The sequence below is a fragment of the Triticum urartu genome, chromosome 3A (assembly GCF_056163025.1).
Source record: "Triticum urartu cultivar PI428250 chromosome 3A, HENAU_Tu73, whole genome shotgun sequence".
Lineage (NCBI taxonomy): Eukaryota > Viridiplantae > Streptophyta > Magnoliopsida > Poales > Poaceae > Triticum > Triticum urartu.
Window position 1 is genome coordinate 2,004,567 of NC_141875.1, and position 19,783 is coordinate 2,024,349.

The following is a 19,783-nucleotide window of genomic DNA, read 5'->3' on the forward strand; positions in this document are numbered from 1 at the left end:
AAGAAGCTTGTGAGCAAGAGCCATAGCATCATACCAAATTCCACATAAGATTGTCATATCCGATCATCTTGGATCACCTTGAGAAGAACATTGGGAACATGATACACATAGCATACTTGGGATAGAAGGCTCATACCATTTGCATCTTATAGGTTGTGCACAAGTGTCGTATCCGCCTATTGAGCAATCGTGCTAGCGTCTCTTTTGAGTTGTGCAACATGAGCGTTTTCCGTGGATTCCACATTTTGTGCTCATTCCTTGGTTGCACGACCCCATAATATCTATCCGTGTGTGTGTTTCCGTGTGCCACATATTGCTATTGGTCTACTTGTTTCACTTGCGAATTTGTGAATCTTTTCCAACATTATTGACTCTTGCTAATATTTCTCATAAAAAATTTGTGCCAGTATCCTCACCGAGCTCCACCATAAGCCGTACTTGTTTAGGTGTGAGAATTGACAAGATCCGGTACCAATTGTGCTATTTCCTTGATACATTATTAAGTGATCATTGATCCATCTTCAACATTCGAAAGGTACATTTGGTCTAGTTCTTTCCTTTCTTCCATTCAGATTTGCTCGAGTCTTGTGATGGATAGGCAGGGAATTTCATCTCCGGTCTTCCACGACAATGACGGCGCTAACAACTACATCACCAAAATGTCCACCTTAGGACTACAACGAGCAATGCAAGGCATTGAGTGACTCGCCATCAACATTCGCCAAACGAAGCACGTAAAAGGGACTACATAGACACCAAGTTGGCCGAACAAATGCATCAAGTATGAGACTTGGTGGCCAAATGCAAGTCTTCTTCCCCTTCGTCATCTTCTCGGCGGAGACGCTCAAGTCGCACACCTTCAGAGCAGCTACAAGATGCAAGTACCACACGGCACCATCAAGAAAACCTTCATGAACACAAGAGAAGACCGCGACACGAGCACCAACAAGACTGAGCTACGACTACTACCGCCACTTCGGCATCTTCGCCTAGTGTTATCAAGGCATCTTCGCCTTTGGACGTACGACATCTTCGCCTACCTCTGACGAGTACGGCTACATTGGCCTTCATCCACGGTGACGGTGATGAGATGATCGAGCATGTGATTTTCCCGTCGGTCATGGAGGAGAGCGATGAGGGGCCATCTTCGGCCTTCATCCACGGCGACGACGACGAGATGGTTGAGCATGAGATTTTCCCTTCGACCACGGTGACGTATGATGAGTTGAGTGACTTGTGCCACCATATTGAGAGTGAGAGTGACTTCACCACTAGCTCCATATATGATGAGCTGCCCCAATTCACATGCGAGGCGAGCCACCAACACCACCACTTGAGTGATTTGAGTGACTCCACCATATGTGACATTGAGTGCACCTACCTTGAGGTAGTGATTGAGCCACCACCACATAGAGAGAGTGAGGAAGTTGATAGGGCACGTGAGGCCATTTTGATTTCTAACAACTTAACCTCTACCTCTATTGTGTCTTCTCATTTGGTGATAGGTCCCATATATGATGATGCGCCGATTCGGGACGACTTCGTCCTTCTTTTGGACAAGACGATGGCCATGGTGGATTACGATACACCCCCCACATGGTTCCATCAAGTTGAGGATGATGACCACCATTTGGTCTTTGCCACCTCAAGTACACCACTTGAGTGGAATGAAAAGGTAACATGGGTGAAGGTGATGCTCTAGTCCCACTAGTGGACATTCTTGACATTGATTGCTTGCATGATGTTGATCCGCCTACTGGCATGCTTCATGCTAGTTCGACTTCCACATGCGTTGATTTACCCATTTATGATGAGTTTGATGGTTGCCATGTGGACTCTATTAGTTGTGATGCCATGTTACATAGGATTTCTTGTGACAATTCTCTAGGTCACATCATGTTTGACAATCCATTGAACTTGTCATATGCTATGAGTGAGATCTCCCATATTGCATCATTTCAATCTCAACATAGTAACTATGCTTCCGCCATTAAAATAAATCTCATTTGCACTTATGGCATAGATGACGAGATGATGGTCATTGGCTTTTGTTTTTCATGCGATGACATTGCCATGCTTCCTTTACATGATTTGCGCAATTCATCTACTATGCCATGCCATGATCACATTGTTCCAAATATGCATTTTTTTGGATGTTGTCAATATTCTCCATGTGTTGTTTCCACTAATGCTCATGAGGAGACCCCCATAGTTTCCTCATACATGTTAGGAGATTTTGATCCATCCTATTCATTGCATGATCTCACTACTTGTGTGCACCATATGCTCCCCATGAATAAACATCCTAGTGATGTGCCATATACTTGCACTCTCAACTTGTGTCCCCATCGTGTCATACATAACAACTATTCTTTCATGATGGATGACATGTTCATATACCAGGTTTCCAATTTCTTTGACAGATGCTTATTTTGTGCTAACTCACACATGCACATACACATCATGATGGATGATGTATACATTTACCACACACACAAGTTCTTTGGTTTGTGTCTCTTTTGTGTAGGTACACATTCTACATCGTCAACCCCGCAATCCCACGAGTTGACGAAACGAGCTTAGAGAGCAATGATGATTTGGGATACCGTGGATTGTTCTTACCACCGCTCTCTTCGCACAAAGACTTCGCGCATTTGTTCTACATGGCCCTCACTTGGTTATGGGTTATATACCACTTCTCACTTTATGCCCATATTGCCATGTTCACTTTGCATGATATGCTCATTTCTTTACATTTGCCATGCATTTGTGACCCATGCTTTGCATTACGCATGATGATTGATTCTACTACTTGTATGTGTATTTGCAAGCTTGGTGGAGATATTGCTTGTTCTTGCCATGTTTCCTTTGTGATCCATTCCTATGATGATATATTGCTTTGTACTCGTGCTTGTGATATGCCATGTGCATTGCCTATGCCTAGTATTTGCTCACATGACATGATTGCCATTATTTCCTCTAGTGTGTTGCATCTTCGCTCCACTAGTTTGCACGACTTGATTTCTATGCTTTCTCATGTTGCATCCAATTCTTGGATTACTTACTGCTATCATATGTTTGGTTGCAACAATGTCATTACTTCACATATGCCATGTCCCATTGCTTGTCACTTGCTTGACTTGATTGCCTCACACATGATGAACAATTGCTCTTTCCATTGTGTTGAGTGCCACACTATTTTCACTATACCATGTGCACATTATGCTCGGATTGTCTTGCACTTACCCCATGTGTTTAGACATTGCAGTTCATTTGGTGTTGTGAATGACTCTTATGCCTACCATAGACCGTTCATTGAGAGTCTCATGCATGCTTGCTATGACATTGAGGTAGATGCTCGTTTACTTGTCCCGCATATTAACACCTTTACCTCACCTTTGCATGCTTGCTTCCATGATGTCCTTGATTTTGCTCAATTTATGTGCTTACATGACATGTCACAATCCCTTGTCACACCACTTGATATGCATGATGACAACACTTGTTCGGTGAATCACCACTTGAATGCTTGGTTTTGCACTAACGCTAACCACATTTGTTTTTCCAAGTGTTAGTTGTTCTTGCTCATTTTGAAGGAATCACGAGCCGGTGCGACATTGGAGAGTGCCAACTTTGAGTTTCAAGACAATGAGTACTTGGTGAACGTTCACTCCTACAAGGCGACGCCATCTCTTTCCCATGGTGATTTGGTTTTCGATCTGAGGTCGGATCTTTCCCAAGGGGGAGGGGATGATGCAGAGCATCCTACGAACATCACCATGTCAAGAGTCCGTTCGGCAAGTGACACGTGCGACATCTACTGCACATACATAAAGGTTAATCATCTCCTTTACACGTGTTCACTTGACCCCTTCGAGGATGGTATACTACTTGACATTCCTCTCGTGTGCATGCATAGGTATTACCGAAGCTTCATCGTCGATGAGGAGGAGTTCAAGCGCAAGAGAACATGTACACCATCCAATAAGGGAGAAGGAGGAGGAAGAGGGACCCCAAGACGCGAAGCACCGGAGACCTCGGACCACCCCGGGTGCCCGGTCTCCTATGCCCCGGGTGCCCGGACCCCCGGCCCCCAAAGGGTGCGGCCCCTGAGCACCCCGGGTGCCCGGGCTTTCAACACCGGGTGCCCGCATCCCCGGGTGCCAGCACCCCGACCCCTCGGGTGCCCACACACTCACCTGGCGCTACCCCGGGTGCCCGGCCTCCTCATCCTAGGGACCACAGGGTGCCCGGACCCCTCCGACGATGCCTGCGTGCATATTGGGTTAAAATGACCCTTGTACCCCTTTTCTCCATTATTTCGTCCCTAGACTATAAGTACCCCTCCCCTAGTCATTTATAGGGATAGCAAAGTATATGTGAGATATTGAGAGAGTTTTTCTCATCTTCCTGCCCTTGGAGATCATGTCCTCCTAAGGGAGAAGATCCTCTTGTGGATATCAAGACCCCATCTAGGGAAGGATCCCCATCATTGGATCATCAAGACCTCTCTCCTCATAGGATTGGGATGAACTAGTTACCTCTTGTATCTTCTTGTGTTGGATTTGGACCCTTGTATCTCTCTTTGTGTGATTGGATCTAGTCAATTTGAGTGTTTCCCCGCTCTTGTATTCTTCATGTTATTCGTGTTCTTGGGGATTTCCCCTCCAATTCGTGAAAGATCTCCATCTAGGGTTCCACCCTACAACACAAGGGGTGGAGGTGCCCCACATGGCTTTGGAGGCAAGCCTCCCCTTATGGCTGCTGCCCCTTCCTTGGAGGATGGTCCATGGCTGGCCACCCCTCCCTCACCCTTATATATAGTGGGGAGGTACAAGGAGGGCTGCACCCTTCCACCCATGGCCGCCACCTCTCCCAACTCCTTCCATCTCCTTCATGCACACACTTGGCGAAGCCCTGCTGCTGTTCTGCTGACACCACTACCACCACGCCATTGTGCTGGCCTAGATCCCATCTACCTCTCCTCCTCCCTTGCTGGATCAAGGAGGCGGATACGTAAGAGAGCCATATTTGTGCACATCTCGGAGGTGCCACCCATTCGGCACTGGATCGGATCAGATCACCAAGGGAGTACGACTACGCCAACCACGATATCTAGATCGTTAAAGCTTTCCGTCTAATAGGGTACGTAGACACACTCCCCTCTCGTTGCCAATATCTCTATAGAATAGATCTTGGGTGTTTCATAGAAAAACTTTTTGTTTTCCATGCAACGATCCCCATCACTTACTTCAAATCCTCACACTGTGTGCGCCAGGGAGATCCGCTCACTTTGCTCCTATTTAACCACATCATTGATGTCGCCGCATATATCTTTGATAAGGCCAAAGCGGCTGGCCACATCCATGGGCTGGTGGATCACTTGATCGTTGGAGGTGGTCTCACCCACCTCTAGTATGCAGATGACACAATGTTCACGATGTTCTGGGGTACTTGCGAGACGAGCAGTAGTGCATTGGGAACAACCTGCGTTGTCGGCTCCCCGACCTTCCCAATTACGTACCTAGGCTGTCCGGTGAGTGACTCACAGATCCTAATTAGGGACTTAGGACTACTAGTAGAGCAGGTTATGTCCCATATGGAGCCCTGGCGGGCCAGTTCCAAAGGCGCTAATATCCTAATTATCTCTTGTCTCTCTAGCCTACCCATGTTACTTATGGGTTTGTACTTTTTCCTAGAAGCGATCCATGCGGAGATGGACAAGGAGGTTTATCGCTTATTCTGGCAGGGTATTGATGAGAAACAAAGGTACCGCATGGTTAAATAGGTGTAGTTTTGCCACCATACAGACGAAGGTATTTGTAGGGATTATTGGCATCGCCGGGCATCAATTTGGCTATACTCTGAAAATGGGTCTGGAGGATCCTTCGGGTGAGGTGGGCCTTTGCCTTGATCCAATCAAAGCAAAATACGTTCATGGTCATCTTCTTCTCGCGTGCTCTCTGAAGGAGGGGTCCCTATTCTAGCGGTCGATCCAAAGTATTAAGCACATCATTCGGGAGGAAGCCCGACATGAGGTTGGTCAGGGCACCGCGCCCCTCTTCTAGCTTGACAGCTGGTTTGGCCACACCATGCTGCAGGATTGTTCCCCGTCTGTCTTTGTCATTTTTTTTTGAGGGAACCGTCTGTCTTCGTCATTTGTAATGAGCCTGATGCTACCCTTGTCGAGGTCTGTTTGCTTGTGTCCCCAAACTTCCTTTATCTTTGTACTTCTTGTATGGATCTTTTGTTGGTTGCTTTATCTATAACTAAACGATGCCCCGCGTGTTGCTGCAGGAAACTTGTTAAAAATATATGAATAAATGGTAGCAAACAAATATTAATGCAAAAACAAATATAAAAATGTCTTATATGACTTAATTACCTAGAAAAAAAATTATGCATGAGAGTATGTTTTGCATGAAGAGATTAATGGAGAAAGTAACTTATGACTACATGCATGACTGACTTGGTGATGTGGCATTGTTGCATGGAGAGAAAAATTGGGTAGTGGGCTGTAGCTATTTAAGAATAGAAGATAGAAGATCCAGGGCAAAGGTTTGGTTTCTGAAGTGCTTAAGTGCACGTCAGTTTGTACCCAAAGCAAACAAACAATACCGCTGGAAGCTTGAACTCACCAAGGCTCCGTAGGGTGCACATCCATCGACTTTAGTACACCGTAATCGCCATCACGAAGTATGACCTGAAGTAAGCATAGTTGATCAAAACATGCGCCATATGAGGCTGAAAACAGAAGGTAAAATATACGTGAAAAAGTATCAGAGTATATCCTAGCTAGCGTCTACTTGATCACGTTCAAACTTCAAACCCTCCAAGACCAACAACTAACCTCAGATATCTTCGTCTCGCACGTTGTTGCACAGACGGCCATTAGGGTTACATCACGATGACATGCACGGCTGTTTTCTTTGCTTGCGTAAGTCTCTACGACTACGTCAAGCACATCCATGTTGGCCGGCGGCTGCTGTGCTTCTTTCATCGTTAAAATGAAGGTGTGTGTGGACCTTGGTGGCACAATACCGATGATGTCCGTCCGATTAGTATAATAACGGTTTGCCACCTTGTGTTTTGGGACACACTTAACGGACACAAGCCAATCATCCATGTTGTTAGTTACGTGAAATTGGCAGGAGATCAACTTGTTCGGTCGGAAAGAGAAGTCGAGCCGGAGGGGATGGACATCTATCAGGTCAGTGTCCTTGACCATGCAAGAGTTCATCTGCATGCAAGAAGAAAGCCACAAGGTTAAAACAATAGCAGGGCTTTGACCCAATGACTGACCGGGTGCATCATCCCACCCGTCTATACTAGGATCAAACTTAAGAAAATTAATATCCATTGCCATAATATTTTCAGGTCGTAAGAATCAGTAATATACGTACAAGCTTGGCCTTTTTTTGTAGAATAGGAAAACAAGAAAAAAAGACTAAGATCATACTAGAAAAATAGATTGTGGTATTGTTGATCACACCTGGTCAATTACTGCCTCTTGATCATTTTCTACTGTCTCTGTCTCATTTAGCATATTAACAATATCCCCTATAGTAGGCCTTTTCCGTCGATCGGCCTCCACACAACTTAAAGCAATTTCCATACATATCTTTACTTGTTCAGAATACGACTCCAACAAATCCTCTGACGCTGCTTGTATCCTAGTCCTCCAGTTCTTATGTACATGGATATTGAGAACAAAAAGTATGGTAGTGTAAAAACAGAGCACTATTAGTGAGAATGTTCAACTGATACCAATAAAAGGCACTTCTTACAATTTTAATAAATTGCTCGGACAGCATTTCAGCACTTTTGGTGTAGTCTTCGGGTCCTGCCATTATCTTTATGATCACAACACCTAAGCTGAATATATCCAGCTTATTTGAGATTATGTTCTCACTTATAAACTCTGGTGGTAAGTACCCACTGCAAGCACGACACAACGCATATGTCAGAGACATCATGTGCACATTGCAAATATGAGTTGTCTGGTTGAAAAAACAAACCATTTGACATGAAGAATAAGCTTACAGTGTTCCTATAGGGCTATTGGTGATGTGGGATTTTTTTCCTTGAAGAATCTGGACAATCCGAAATCTGCGATTTTCGGGATCATGTTCTTGTCCAGCTATGTTGGCTGGTTTTAGATCCAAATGAAAAATAGGAGGCTTTAGTTCCTCATGAAGGTACTTCAAACCATTGCAAATACCCTTGATTATACCGTAGCGCTGGCACCAACTATGTCCATTACATTCCTCTATAGAAATAAACACAATATTATAATTCTTGAAACACACACACATATATATAATGGCAACCTATAGAAAATGAAGCATCATCATAGATTTACCAAAAAGATAGCTGTTAAGGCTTCCATTTTACATAAACTCAAAGCAAAGCGCTTTTTTTGTGACATCAGCAAGAACCATTGTTTCGTTGTACGGCAAGAATTCTCGTCGGGTTTCATGGCAATAACCAATTAACCGCCCAATGTTCTGGTGTTGAAGATTTGCAAGATTGTAGAACTCCTTTTCAAATTTCTCATCGCCATGTTCTACCATGCCATGAAGAATCTTCACAGCAATTTTTTGCCCATCTTCCCGCTTCCCCTATTGGACACATACGGTTTAGTTTTCTGTTTGTAGGGATATAGTTGACATTTATAAAGCAGAAGATATTACTGAATATACTCATTCTTGAATAGGCATAGATATTTGGAAAATTATATGCAAGTTGTTCCTCAACAAGATTGATATAGAAAACTAAATAGCAGTGTGCTAGATCAAATATGAGAAAACGGTGCCATGGATCTTGGCGTACGCCTAAATCGAACCACAGTAATGAAATAAAGAGTGCAATGAATGACGATTTTTTTTTCACCATTTCAAAGCATATAATCCCTTGGCGACACTTATTTTCGGATGGAGGGAGTACGAAATTGTGAATGATTAATGATACCAGATAAACTTTTCCGTATGTACCGCTACCAAGTACACGGTCTTCAGAGAAATTGTTTGTCATACTTTCCCATGAATGGAGTGGCACACGGCTTGGTCCATCCGCCATGGTATTGCTTCCCCGGGATGTAAAACTAAAGAACCAGCTGCATGTTTATATAGATAAGATAATAAGCGTTAGTACAGATGAGCAGTTTAACTGGTCGGCTCTTTCATGGTTCTCCGCCAGTATACCAATCGAGCTTTGCACAAACAAGATCCATAAAAGAAAAAATATAAAGGGGAATAGTTTCTGACGAACCAGTATACCAATCGAGCCACTGACGCAGGGGAGGACATGCAGCGGGGAAGTATGAGCGCTCAACAATACAGAAGTGGAAGGAAGATAAAAAAAAACGAAGAGCAAAATGCAAGTGGAAGGAAGGAAGGAAGGAAAACGTTCCACTTTGCATACCCCGCACATGGTTTCCATACTCCGCCGAGGGCATTTGTGGGATTTCTCATAGCACCGAGCCACATAGCTTTCATGGTTGGTTGCTCCGTCCCCGATCGGTGAGACGCCTGGTTTTCTCTCGCCCGTCTCTGACTTCTCTCCATATCCTCTCCGCCGCCTGCTCTCTCCACCGACCCCCGCAAACTCCGGCTGTCTGCCCCCGTCGCCATCTACCGGTACAAGGCCGCCTCTGCCTCCTTCGTCTATGCATCGGCGCCGTTAGCCGATTCGGTCTTGCACGACCACCCGCCTTGAAGAGTCCTCGACGGCGAATCAGGAGCTGTGGTGTGGAAGAGGCGCGCAAGGGATGACTGTCTCCACTTTGTCGTTGCAAAACCCTAAACCCTAGCTCTACCTCTCTCTCTCTCGTTGCACCTCGCTCGCTCTCTGCGTTTGAACGACAGAAGGAGGAGGAAGAAGAGGATCGGAGGAGATGGTGGACACAGGAAATTTCCGGCGCACGAACGCCCTCTTCCTTTCCCTCAAGCACGAACTAGACCTTGTCACTCTGTTACAACGTCACCGCGCGACTTTATACCCCGAGCCAGCACACCAGGCACGCACCCACGCCTCCACTCGCCCACCGATCGTGCCCGCGCGTGACTCGCTGTGAGCGCCAACGGATCGCACCTGATCGGGCCGCACGGCTCACCAACAGAACACCCACGCACACACACGCATGGTGTAGCCGCTCACAGACATCCCCATGCACCACACGCACGCACACAGGCACACCTACACCGCGGACCCGGCGCACCCGACACGATCAGCTCGCACCCATACACGCGCTGGTCGTGCCTGACACGTCGCCGCGGCTTATTTGCCCTACAGTTCACCCTCTAAGCCGCGGCTCAGAGCAGGCTGTCTTCCACGACGACGTCGTCCGCCAGCAGCGCACGCCCGGCCGCCGACTCCTTGCGCAGCAGTGGCCACTCCCTCTTGAAGTGGCCGTCCTCGCCGCATTTGTAGCAGTGCCCGCGCCTGTTTCTGCCATTGCCCGACGCCACGCTTCGCCCGTTGTCGTCGTCCCGAGCCCTGCCATGCTGCCGCTCCCGCCCCGGCCACTGTGCCGCCGTGTACATGAGCTGGCCCTCATCTCGCTCGCCGCCTGCCTACCCAGGTTGCCGTAGCCGCTTGTCGAAGGCCTTCAGGCGACCCAGGGCCTCCTCGAACGCCATGGTGCTCACGTCGAAGAACTGCTCAATCCCCACCGCCGCGTACATGCGGTCCGGCACGGAGTCACGCAGCTTCTTCACCAACGCCGCATCTTCCAGCATCGTTCCAAGCCTCGTGAAGCACGCCGTCATGCCACCGAGCTTGCCGGCGAACGCGTCCAGCGAGTCACCCTCTGCCATGCGCAGCAGCTCAAACTCGCCGCGGAGAGTGCCCAGTCGCGCCGCCCGAAACCGATCCGTGCCGACGAACCGCACCTTAAGGCTGGCCCAGACCTCCGCCTCCGTCTTCTTGGACGCCACCTGCAGCAGCAGGTCCTCTGCGAGCGCCTCGAGCAGGTAAGCCCGCGCCGACTTGTCTTTCTTCACGAGCACCGCCGCCGCCGCGTCCTCCGGCACCACCACCGCCTCCCACAGCCCAGCCGCGTAGAGATTTGCCTCGACTTTGATTGCCCAGCGGTGTAGTTCTCACCGGTGAGCATCGACACTGGCTACAGTAGCGAGCTGCCTGATCCACCGGCATACGGGATCCACCGGCAGACATCGACGGCGAGCTCCTCCCTCCACGTGGCTCTGATACCAAATGTTGTTGCAAAACCCTAAACCCTAGCTCTACCTCTATCTTTCGTTGCACCTCACTCGCTCTCTGCGCTCGAACGCCCGAAGAAGGAGGAAAAAGAGGATCGAAAGAGACAGTGGACACAGGAGATTTCCGGCGCACGAACGCCCTCTTCCTTTCCCTCGAGTACGAACTTGACCTTGTCACTCTGTTACAACGCCACCGCACGGCTTTATACCCGAGCCAGCACACCGGGCACGCACCCACGCCTCCAGTCGCCCCCCGATCGTGCCCGCGCTCTCTTCGCTCTGACACGCCCGCGCTGCGCGGCTCACGGTGGATCGCGCCCGATCGGACCGCACGGCTCGCCAACAGAATGCCCATGCACACACACGCACGGTGTAGCCGCACACGGACACCCCCGTGCACCACATGCACGCGCGCGCGCACACACACAGCTACGCCGCGGACCCGGCGTGGCTGACACGATCAGCTCGCGCCCATACATGCGTTGGTCGTGCCCGACACGTCGCCGCGGCTTATTTGCCCTACACACTTCGGCGTTCGCTCTTCCCCACTAGTCCTTGCCATCTCCACACACCTACCTTGACCAATGCTTGTCGCCACTGCATCCTTCACGTGTTCCGACCTTGAATCGACGGCCATGGGGCCGGGAAGGGAGGACGACGTTTTGCTTCTGTGTGTGAGCAGGAGTTTTAGCTTCGATATGCTTCCTTGATGGCTGATATGATTCTCCGCAGCAAAGTTTGGTTGCAGCCTCCTCTTAATGCGCCACCTCCCAGTTCATTGTAATGTTTTTGCACGCTTGGTACTTCACAAATTTTCCAGTGTGCTAATGGTTTTTTTAATGGTTGTGTTGCACGCTACATTTGAGATTCGGAAGGCGAGACCTTGGAGCTAGCCAAGGTTCCTAACTGCTGAGCAGCAAGACATCTCCACGAATCACCTGCCCATCCCATCCCAACCCTGCCCTAGTGCAGCCTCCTGGGGGGCGCACGGCACACCTCCCTCCGCCCCCCTCCTCCTCCCACCCCTAAACTCTAAACCCTAACCTGGGGGACAACTAGTACAAGCTATCCTAACAAAAGTAGTCTTCGTCTGCAAAAGGCTTTGGTGGAGACGCCGCGGTGGGCTCCGTGATGACCTCCATCCTGCCGTCCTGGCGGTCTTGCCTCCGTGATGACCTTTGCTTGATTCCATCGGACCCCGCTCCCCCCTCGCCCCTCGCCGCTGCCGGCGGGCACCGCCGGACCTCACCAGGGTGGCGTCGGCAGCGGCGGGGTCTTCTTTACCCGCGTGCGACCCTGCTTCTCGGGGCAGGAGGTCGGCGGCGGTGCGGCTCAGTAGGCTGTGGTCCAGTGACCTGTTGGCGGTGGCCGGCGGTCAGAGAGGTGGTGGTGCTTTTCCTTGGTGGCCGGGTGGCTTGGTGGCGCGGGGATTGCCGGCAGTGCACCCCGGCCCAGATGTAGGCCCTGAGTGGCCCATCTGGTTCGTAACTTGAGGATTATCCTCATTGCTGCACAGAAGAATTACCAGGCCTGCTGCTGGAGCAACACCAGATGTTATGAACGTCTGGCAGAGCAAAGCTGATGACTACTCGATAGTTCAGTGTGCCATGCTTTACGGCTTAGAATCGGGACTTCAACGACGTTTTGAACGTCATGGAGCAGATGAGATGTTCCAGGAGTTGAAGTTAATATTTCAAGAAAATGCCCGGATTGAGAGATATGAAGTCTCCAATAAGTTCTATAGCTGCAAGATGGAGGAGAACAGTTCTGTCAGTGAGCATATACTCAAAATATCTGGTTATAATAATCACTTGATTCAATTGGGAGTTAATCTTCCAGATGATTGCGTCATTGACAGAATTCTCTAATCACTGCCACCAAGCTACAAGAGCTTCGTGATGAACTACAATATGCAAGGGATGAATAAGACTATTCCCGAGCTCTTCGCAATGCTGAAAGCTGCGGAGGTAGAAATCAAGAAGGAGCATCAAGTGTTGATGGTCAATAAGACCACTAGTTTCAAGAAAAAGGGCAAAGGGAAGAAGAAAGGGAACTTCAAAAAGAACAGCAAGCAAGTTGCTACTCAAGAGAAGAAAGCCAAACCTGGACCTAAGCCTGAAACTGAGTGCTTCTACTGCAAGCAGACTGGTCACTGGAAGCGGAACTGCCCCAAGTATTTGGCGGATAAGAAGGATGGCAAGGTGAACAAAGGTATATGTGATATACATGTTGTTGATGTATACCTTACTAATGCTCGCAGTAGCACCTCGGTATTTGATACTGGTTCTGTTGCTAACATTTGCAACTCGAAACAGGGACTACGGATTAAGCGAAGATTGGCTAAGGACGAGGTGACGATGCGCGTGGGAAATGGTTCCAAAGTCGATGTGATCGCGGTCGGCACGCTACCTCTACATCTACCTTCGGGATTAGTATTAGACCTAAATAATTGTTATTTGGTGCCAACGTTAAGCATGAACATTATATCTGGATCTTGTTTGATGCGAGACGGTTATTCATTTAAATCAGAGAATAATGGTTGTTCTATTTATATGAATAATATCTTTTATGGTCATGCACCCTTAAAGAGTGGTCTATTCTTATTAAATCTCGATAGTAGTGACACACATATTCATAATGTTGAAGCCAAAAGATGCAGAGTTGATAATGATAGTGCAACTTATTTGTGGCACTGCCGTTTGGGTCATATCGGTGTAAAGCGCATGAAGAAACTCCATACTGATGGGCTTTTGGAACCACTTGATTATGAATCACTTGGTACTTGCGAACCGTGCCTTATGGGTAAGATGACAAAACCACCGTTCTCTGGTACTATGGAGAGAGCAACAGATTTGTTGGAAATCATACATACAGATGTATGTGGTCCGATGAATGTTGAGGCTCGTGGCGGATATCGTTATTTTCTCACCTTCACAGATGACTTAAGCAGATATGGGTATATCTACTTAGTGAAACATAAGTCTAAAACATTTGAAAAGTTCAAAGAATTTCAGAGTGAAGTTGAAAATCATCATAAGAAGAAAATAAAATTCCTACGATCTGATCGTGGAGGAGAATATTTGAGTTACGAGTTTGGTGTACATTTGAAACAATGCGGGATAGTTTCACAACTCACGCCACCCGGAACACCACAACGTAATGGTTTGTCCGAACTTCGTAATCGTACTTTACTTGATATGGTGCGATCTATGATGTCTCTTACTGATTTACCGCTATCGTTTTGGGGTTATGCTCTAGAGACGGCCGCATTCACGTTAAATAGGGCACCATCAAAATCCGTTGAGACGACGCCTTATGAACTATGGTTTGGCAAGAAACCAAAGTTGTCGTTTCTGAAAGTTTGGGGTTGCGATGCTTATGTGAAAAAGCTTCAACCTGATAAGCTCGAACCCAAATCGGAGAAATGTGTCTTCATAGGATATCCAAAGGAAACTATTGGATACACCTTCTATCACAGATCCGAAGGCAAATCTTTTGTTGCTCTTCCTCGTGTCCCGGTGTTGCTCGCTTTGTGGTGCCACTCGGCCCAAGGGCTGGGAAATCACACTGCATTGGGGCTCAGCGGCGTGTCTCCGATGCGGGTGACGGCAGGGTTCGACGAGTGGCGTCTTGTGGCTCGGCGAATGCACGTGATGGTGGTGTGGTTCTATCCTAGATGGCGTGCCATGGGACGGTTTGTTTGGCTGCGGCGCGAAGGACGGTGAAAGCCGTGCTTGGATTATTTTTGGGCCGACGATGGCGACGTCTTTGGGCATCATTACGTTGTCGAAGGTGTCGTTGATGCCATTCTCATCTACCTACCTACTGCTTCGAGGGAAACCCTAGGTTACGGTAATCTTGGATCAGACGATGACGTCAATGGTGTCTTTTTTCTCTCTTGGGAGCATTGTCTTGGAGCTGCATCAGTGAGGTGGGCCAGTGGATGTTAGTAGGTTCGTTTTGTGGGGGACGCTTCCATGTCTCACCGGTGCTCTGTTTTGGGTGGCTGAAGCATTGAGCCGTAGCATGGGTGGTGACGTCGCAATATGAAGCTGGTGTGTGGCAATTTTCCGGTGAGAATCACAGCCTTAACAGGACAGTGACAACTCGTGGTGTATTGTCTGGGATGTCCAGATTTATCATTGAGAGACACTGGTGATGGAAGCATGGAATTGCCAGATTTTCTGTAGGGTGGGATTCCGGTGATGACGTATTCTCTCTCCCTGCGATCAATGGCTCCGTGATGGGCTATTTGCTTGGTGTGTGCATAGTTTACGGCTTGTGTATATTATGTCTGGGCCATATACGCTTACATCATTTTTGGTGGCTACAACTGCTTGACGTGGATCAATGTTGCTTTTCATTCCTTTCATCCGCCTAGACATAGCGTTGGTCTTTTACGGCTTTGCTATTTGCTGTCGTGATTTTTATGTGTGTGCGTTGATATTGGGGATGTGCATCCTAGATATGAGGAGGCCGGATGTATGCTCATTGTGTTTTGTATCCCCACCAGCTCATCTGTTCATCCACACCAGGCTTCAGAGGTCCGCCCGTTCAAGAATACTGGCCACGTCAATAATCTCCTTCTTTTGCATGCATCGGTCGTGAGCAGATGCAACTGCTACAGGATATGATTTCAGTTGAATTCGTGCAGGACATATAGAGTCGGAGGCAGGACGTATAGAGTCGGAGGCTAGCTATATGTGTATACCTTGGAACTCGACAAACACAATGGTGCTGTGTGGTGCTTAGCGGTCGCCGAGGCACACAGCAGCGCTTATGGCATACGGTAGCGCAGTGTGGTCAGGCGAAGACCAATCGACGACCGTTTATGCAGCAGGAGGATGCAAGGTCATGGGGAGTCTAATAGGAAATTACTAAACTCCAAGGTTGAATCATTTTGGCTGTTGGATCAACTTAATAATACTCCTTAAATTCGGTAATATGATGTACCGTAAAATATCTCGACTTCCTTTACCTTCGTATTTCTTGTATGGATCTTTGGTTGGTTGCTTTATCTATAATGCAAGGCTAAGGCCTGGTTTCTGAAGTGATTAAGTGTATGACACTTTGTACACACAACAAACAATAAATACCGCTAGAAGCTTGAACTCACCAAGGCTCTGTAGGGTGCACATCCATTGAGCTTAGTGCAGCGTAATCACCCTCACAGAGTATGACCTGAAGTAAGCATGGTAGATCAAAACATGTGCCGTATCAGGCCGAAGACAGAAAAGGTGAAATATACGGAAAGAAAGTATCAGAGAATATCCTAGCTAGTATCTACTTGATCACATTCAAACCTCAGATGTCTTCTCACACGTTGTTGCACAGATGGCATTTAGGGTAACCTCACGAAATCCACGGCTGATTTCTTTTCTAGCATCCTTAAAATACGTCTCAAACGAAACATCCGACGACAGTACTTCCCCTAGGATAGTCTCTATGACCATGTCAAGCACGCTCATGTTGGTCGGTGGCTGCTCTACTTGTTTCATCGATACAAAGAAGGTGTGTGTGGACCTTGGTGGCACAACACCGGATACATCTCTCAGATAACGGCCTGCCTCCGGGAGTTTTGTGACACACCTCACGGACACATGCTGATCATCCATGTTATTAGCTACATGAAATGGGCAGGACATAATCTTATTCGGCCCAAAACAGAAGTGGATCTGGAGGGGATGGACATCTATCATCTCAGAGTCCTTGACCACGCAAGTGCTGATCTGCATGCAAGAAGAAAGCCACGAGGTTAACTGCAATAAAATGGTTTCGACGCAAGCAAAGACGGGGTGCATCATACCACCCGTCTATGCCACGATCAAAGTTACGAAAAATTAATAGCCATTGGCATAACATTTTCAGGTCAGAAGCATCAGTAATATATATATGTTCAAGCTTGACACTTGTTTTTGTAGGATGGGAAAACAATAAAAACGACTACAATCATAAAAGAAAAAAAGATTGTGGTATTTCTGATCGTACCTGGTCAACTAATGCCCCATGATAGTTTTCTTGTGTCTCTGTCTCAGTTAGCATATTAACAATATCCCCTATAGTTGGCCTTTTCTGCCGATCGGTCTCCAAACAGCTTAAAGCAATTTCCATGCATATATTTACTTGTTCAGAATACGACTCCAACAAATACTCGGACGCTGCTGATTGTAGCCTATTCCTCCAATTCCCATGCACCTGGCAATTCAGAACACATCGAACGTTAGTTTATTAGATTAAAGAAAACAGAGCGCTAGCAGTGACAAATATACGGCTTATCTTAATTGGTAGACGTAATTCTTACAATCTCAGTGAATTGCTCAGAGGTCATTTCAGCACTTCTGCAGTGGCCTGTAGGACCTGCAATTATCTTTATAACTACAACTCCCAGGCTGAATATATCCAGTTTATTTGAGATTATTCGATGATGTATAAACTCCGGTGGTAAGTACCCACTGCAAGCACGACACAACGGGTATATATGTTACTGGCATTCCCTGTGCCTAACACAAATAGGAATTCTCTGCTTAGAAAATAAAACAGTTCACATGAAGAAAAAGCTTACTGTGTTCCTATAGGACTATTAGTGCTATGAGATTTTTCTTCCTTGAAGAATCTGGACAGTCCGAAATCAGCAATTTTCGGGATCATGTTCTTATCCAGCAATATGTTGGCTGGTTTTAGATCAAAATGAAAAATAGGAGGCTTCAGTTCCTCGTGAAGGTACTTCAAACCATTGCAAATACCCTTGATTATAGCGTAGCGCGTGCGCCAACCATGTCCATTAAATTCGTCTATATAAATAGAGACAATATTAGAATTCTTGAAACATGTATACAAAAAATGAGAAGTTACCATGCTACGTACGTATACAAATCAAGCATCATCACAGATTTACCAAAAAGAGAGTCGCTAAGGCTTCCATTTTCCATAAACTCAAAGCAAAGCGCCCTCTTTGTCACATCAGCAAGAACCTTACTGTTGTTGTACGGCAAATATTCACGTCTTGTTTCATGGCAATAACCAACTAACTGCACGATGTTCTGGTGTTGCAGATTTGCAAGATTGTAAAATTCCTTATCAAATTGCACATCGTCATGTCCTGACATGTCGTGAAGAATCTTTACAGCAAGTTTTTGACCATCTTCCCGCTTCCCCTATTGGACATATACTGTTTAGTTCTCTGATTGCAGGGATATATGTGGCATCCATAAAGCAGAAAATATTACTCAAGTATACTCATACTTGAATAGGCGTAGATTTTTGTAAAATCATATATATATATATATATATATATATATATATATGCAAGTTGCTCCTCAACAAGAATGATAGAAAACGAATATAAGAAAACGGTGCCATTTCTAATCATATACTTATGAAATTGAGAATGGTTAATCATACCAGGTAAACTTTTCCGTACGAACCGCTGCCAATTACCCGGTCCTGAGAGAAATTATCTGTCATAATTTCCAGTGAATGGAGTGGCACACGGCTTGGCCCATCAGCCATGTTATTGGTTCACCTGGATGTAAAAGCAGAAGAAGCAGGAGCATGTTTACACAGATATAATAAACGTTAGCTCAGATTTCTAAGCAATCTAACTTGTCGGCTCTTTCTTGGTTCTCCGACAGCAATCCAATCGAGCTTTGTACAACGCAGATCTACAGTCAAGCTTTGCACAAAGCAATTACAGCACGACTGCCATACACGCACAAGAGATCGGCGAGGATAAGTAGTAGAGTCAACGGAGAGCACTAACCTGCAGCTGCAGAGGAGGTCTTGCAGCGGGGAAATATGAGAGGAGCGCTCAACAAAATGCAAGTGGAAGGAAGGAAGGAAGGGAAACGAGGCGTCTCTTCTCCGATCCATACCTGTATATCTGTATAATTTGCAAGTGTGGACGAACATGCGATGCGTGTGTTGACCCGTGCGGTAGGTAAAGACTCCGCGGTTCCACTTGCATAGCCCGCTCGTGGTTCGTGGAAGGAATGCTCCGCGCCATGTAGCTATACCGATTCGTTGCTCCGTCCCAATCAATCGGCGAGACGCTTGGTTTTCCTTCTCTCGCCCCGTCTCTGACTTCTCGCACTGCCGGTCGCCACTGCCTACTCCGCGGCCATGGGGAAGGGAGGCCGGCATGCTGCTGTTGCTGTGTGTGCGCGCAGCAGTTGTTGCTTGGATGGGCACTCCCATCCCTGATGGCCTTCACTGCTGCAAAACCTCCTGGGAAGCTCACCAATGCACCACCTCCCTCCCAGTTCATCGTAATGTTTTGCACGCTAGGTGCTTGACAAATTGTCCAGGTGTGCTAATGGTCTTTTTATGGTTGTGCTGCAGGCTACATTTGAGACCGAGAGGGCGAGACCTTGGAGCTAGCTTCGTTTCCTATCCTATTTGCTAAAGGATTTGGTGGGTCCTTGTTCTTCAGTTTTTCCCCTCCATTCCTCTTGAATCTGTAAAGAATAAATATCTGTTGTTGGTAGTCTAGGTATCACGACTGTACACAATTTTTGGGTGCATCAAAGTACAAATTGACATGCTACTTTGAGGTTGATAGATGA

At 47.0% G+C, this 19,783-nt stretch overlaps 3 protein-coding genes and 1 pseudogene across 3 annotated transcripts in view; 1 reads left to right on the forward strand and 3 right to left on the reverse strand.

The window, feature by feature from the left end:
* Positions 1-18,731, reverse strand: part of LOC125516554 (uncharacterized) — a 36,247-nt gene extending 17,516 nt beyond the window's left edge. The window contains exons 1-3 of the mRNA XM_087545797.1: positions 18,624-18,731; positions 6,851-7,240; positions 6,639-6,703 (exon numbers count right to left, since the gene is read on the reverse strand). Of these exons, the coding sequence (XP_087401923.1) occupies positions 6,639-6,703; positions 6,851-7,240; positions 18,624-18,731 (563 nt within the window). The remainder of the gene's footprint in view (positions 1-6,638; positions 6,704-6,850; positions 7,241-18,623) is intronic.
* LOC147977530 (uncharacterized) lies at positions 802-2,583 on the forward strand. Its single transcript, XM_087545737.1, has 3 exons — positions 802-877; positions 957-1,680; positions 2,532-2,583. Exons 1-3 carry the CDS (start codon positions 802-804, stop codon positions 2,581-2,583), a joined length of 852 nt encoding a protein of 283 aa, XP_087401863.1.
* On the reverse strand, positions 7,487-9,078 carry LOC147977531 (receptor-like serine/threonine-protein kinase SD1-6; annotated as a pseudogene).
* On the reverse strand, positions 16,520-18,328 carry LOC147977532 (uncharacterized). Its single transcript, XM_087545739.1, has 5 exons — positions 18,118-18,328; positions 17,785-18,013; positions 17,524-17,611; positions 17,211-17,294; positions 16,520-16,951 (listed from the first exon to the last, which is right to left on the reverse strand). Exons 1-5 carry the CDS (start codon positions 18,326-18,328, stop codon positions 16,520-16,522), a joined length of 1,044 nt encoding a protein of 347 aa, XP_087401865.1.
* Positions 18,732-19,783: the final 1,052 nt, after the last annotated feature.

Coding starts and splice junctions, on each gene's coding strand:
- LOC147977530 (XM_087545737.1), top strand. CDS start 802: ATGCAAGTCTTCTTCCCCTTCGTCATCTTCTCGGCGGAGACGCTCAAG. Junction 878..956: donor CTTCAGAGCAGCTACAAGAT/GCAAGTACCACA, acceptor AACAAGACTGAG/CTACGACTACTACCGCCACT. Junction 1,681..2,531: donor GAGTGGAATGAAAAGGTAAC/ATGGGTGAAGGT, acceptor TTGTGTAGGTAC/ACATTCTACATCGTCAACCC.
- LOC147977532 (XM_087545739.1), bottom strand. CDS start 18,328: ATGTCAGGACATGACGATGTGCAATTTGATAAGGAATTTTACAATCTT. Junction 17,612..17,784: donor AATAGTCCTATAGGAACACA/GTAAGCTTTTTC, acceptor GGATATATTCAG/CCTGGGAGTTGTAGTTATAA. Junction 16,952..17,210: donor ATGGGGCATTAGTTGACCAG/GTACGATCAGAA, acceptor TCTTGCATGCAG/ATCAGCACTTGCGTGGTCAA.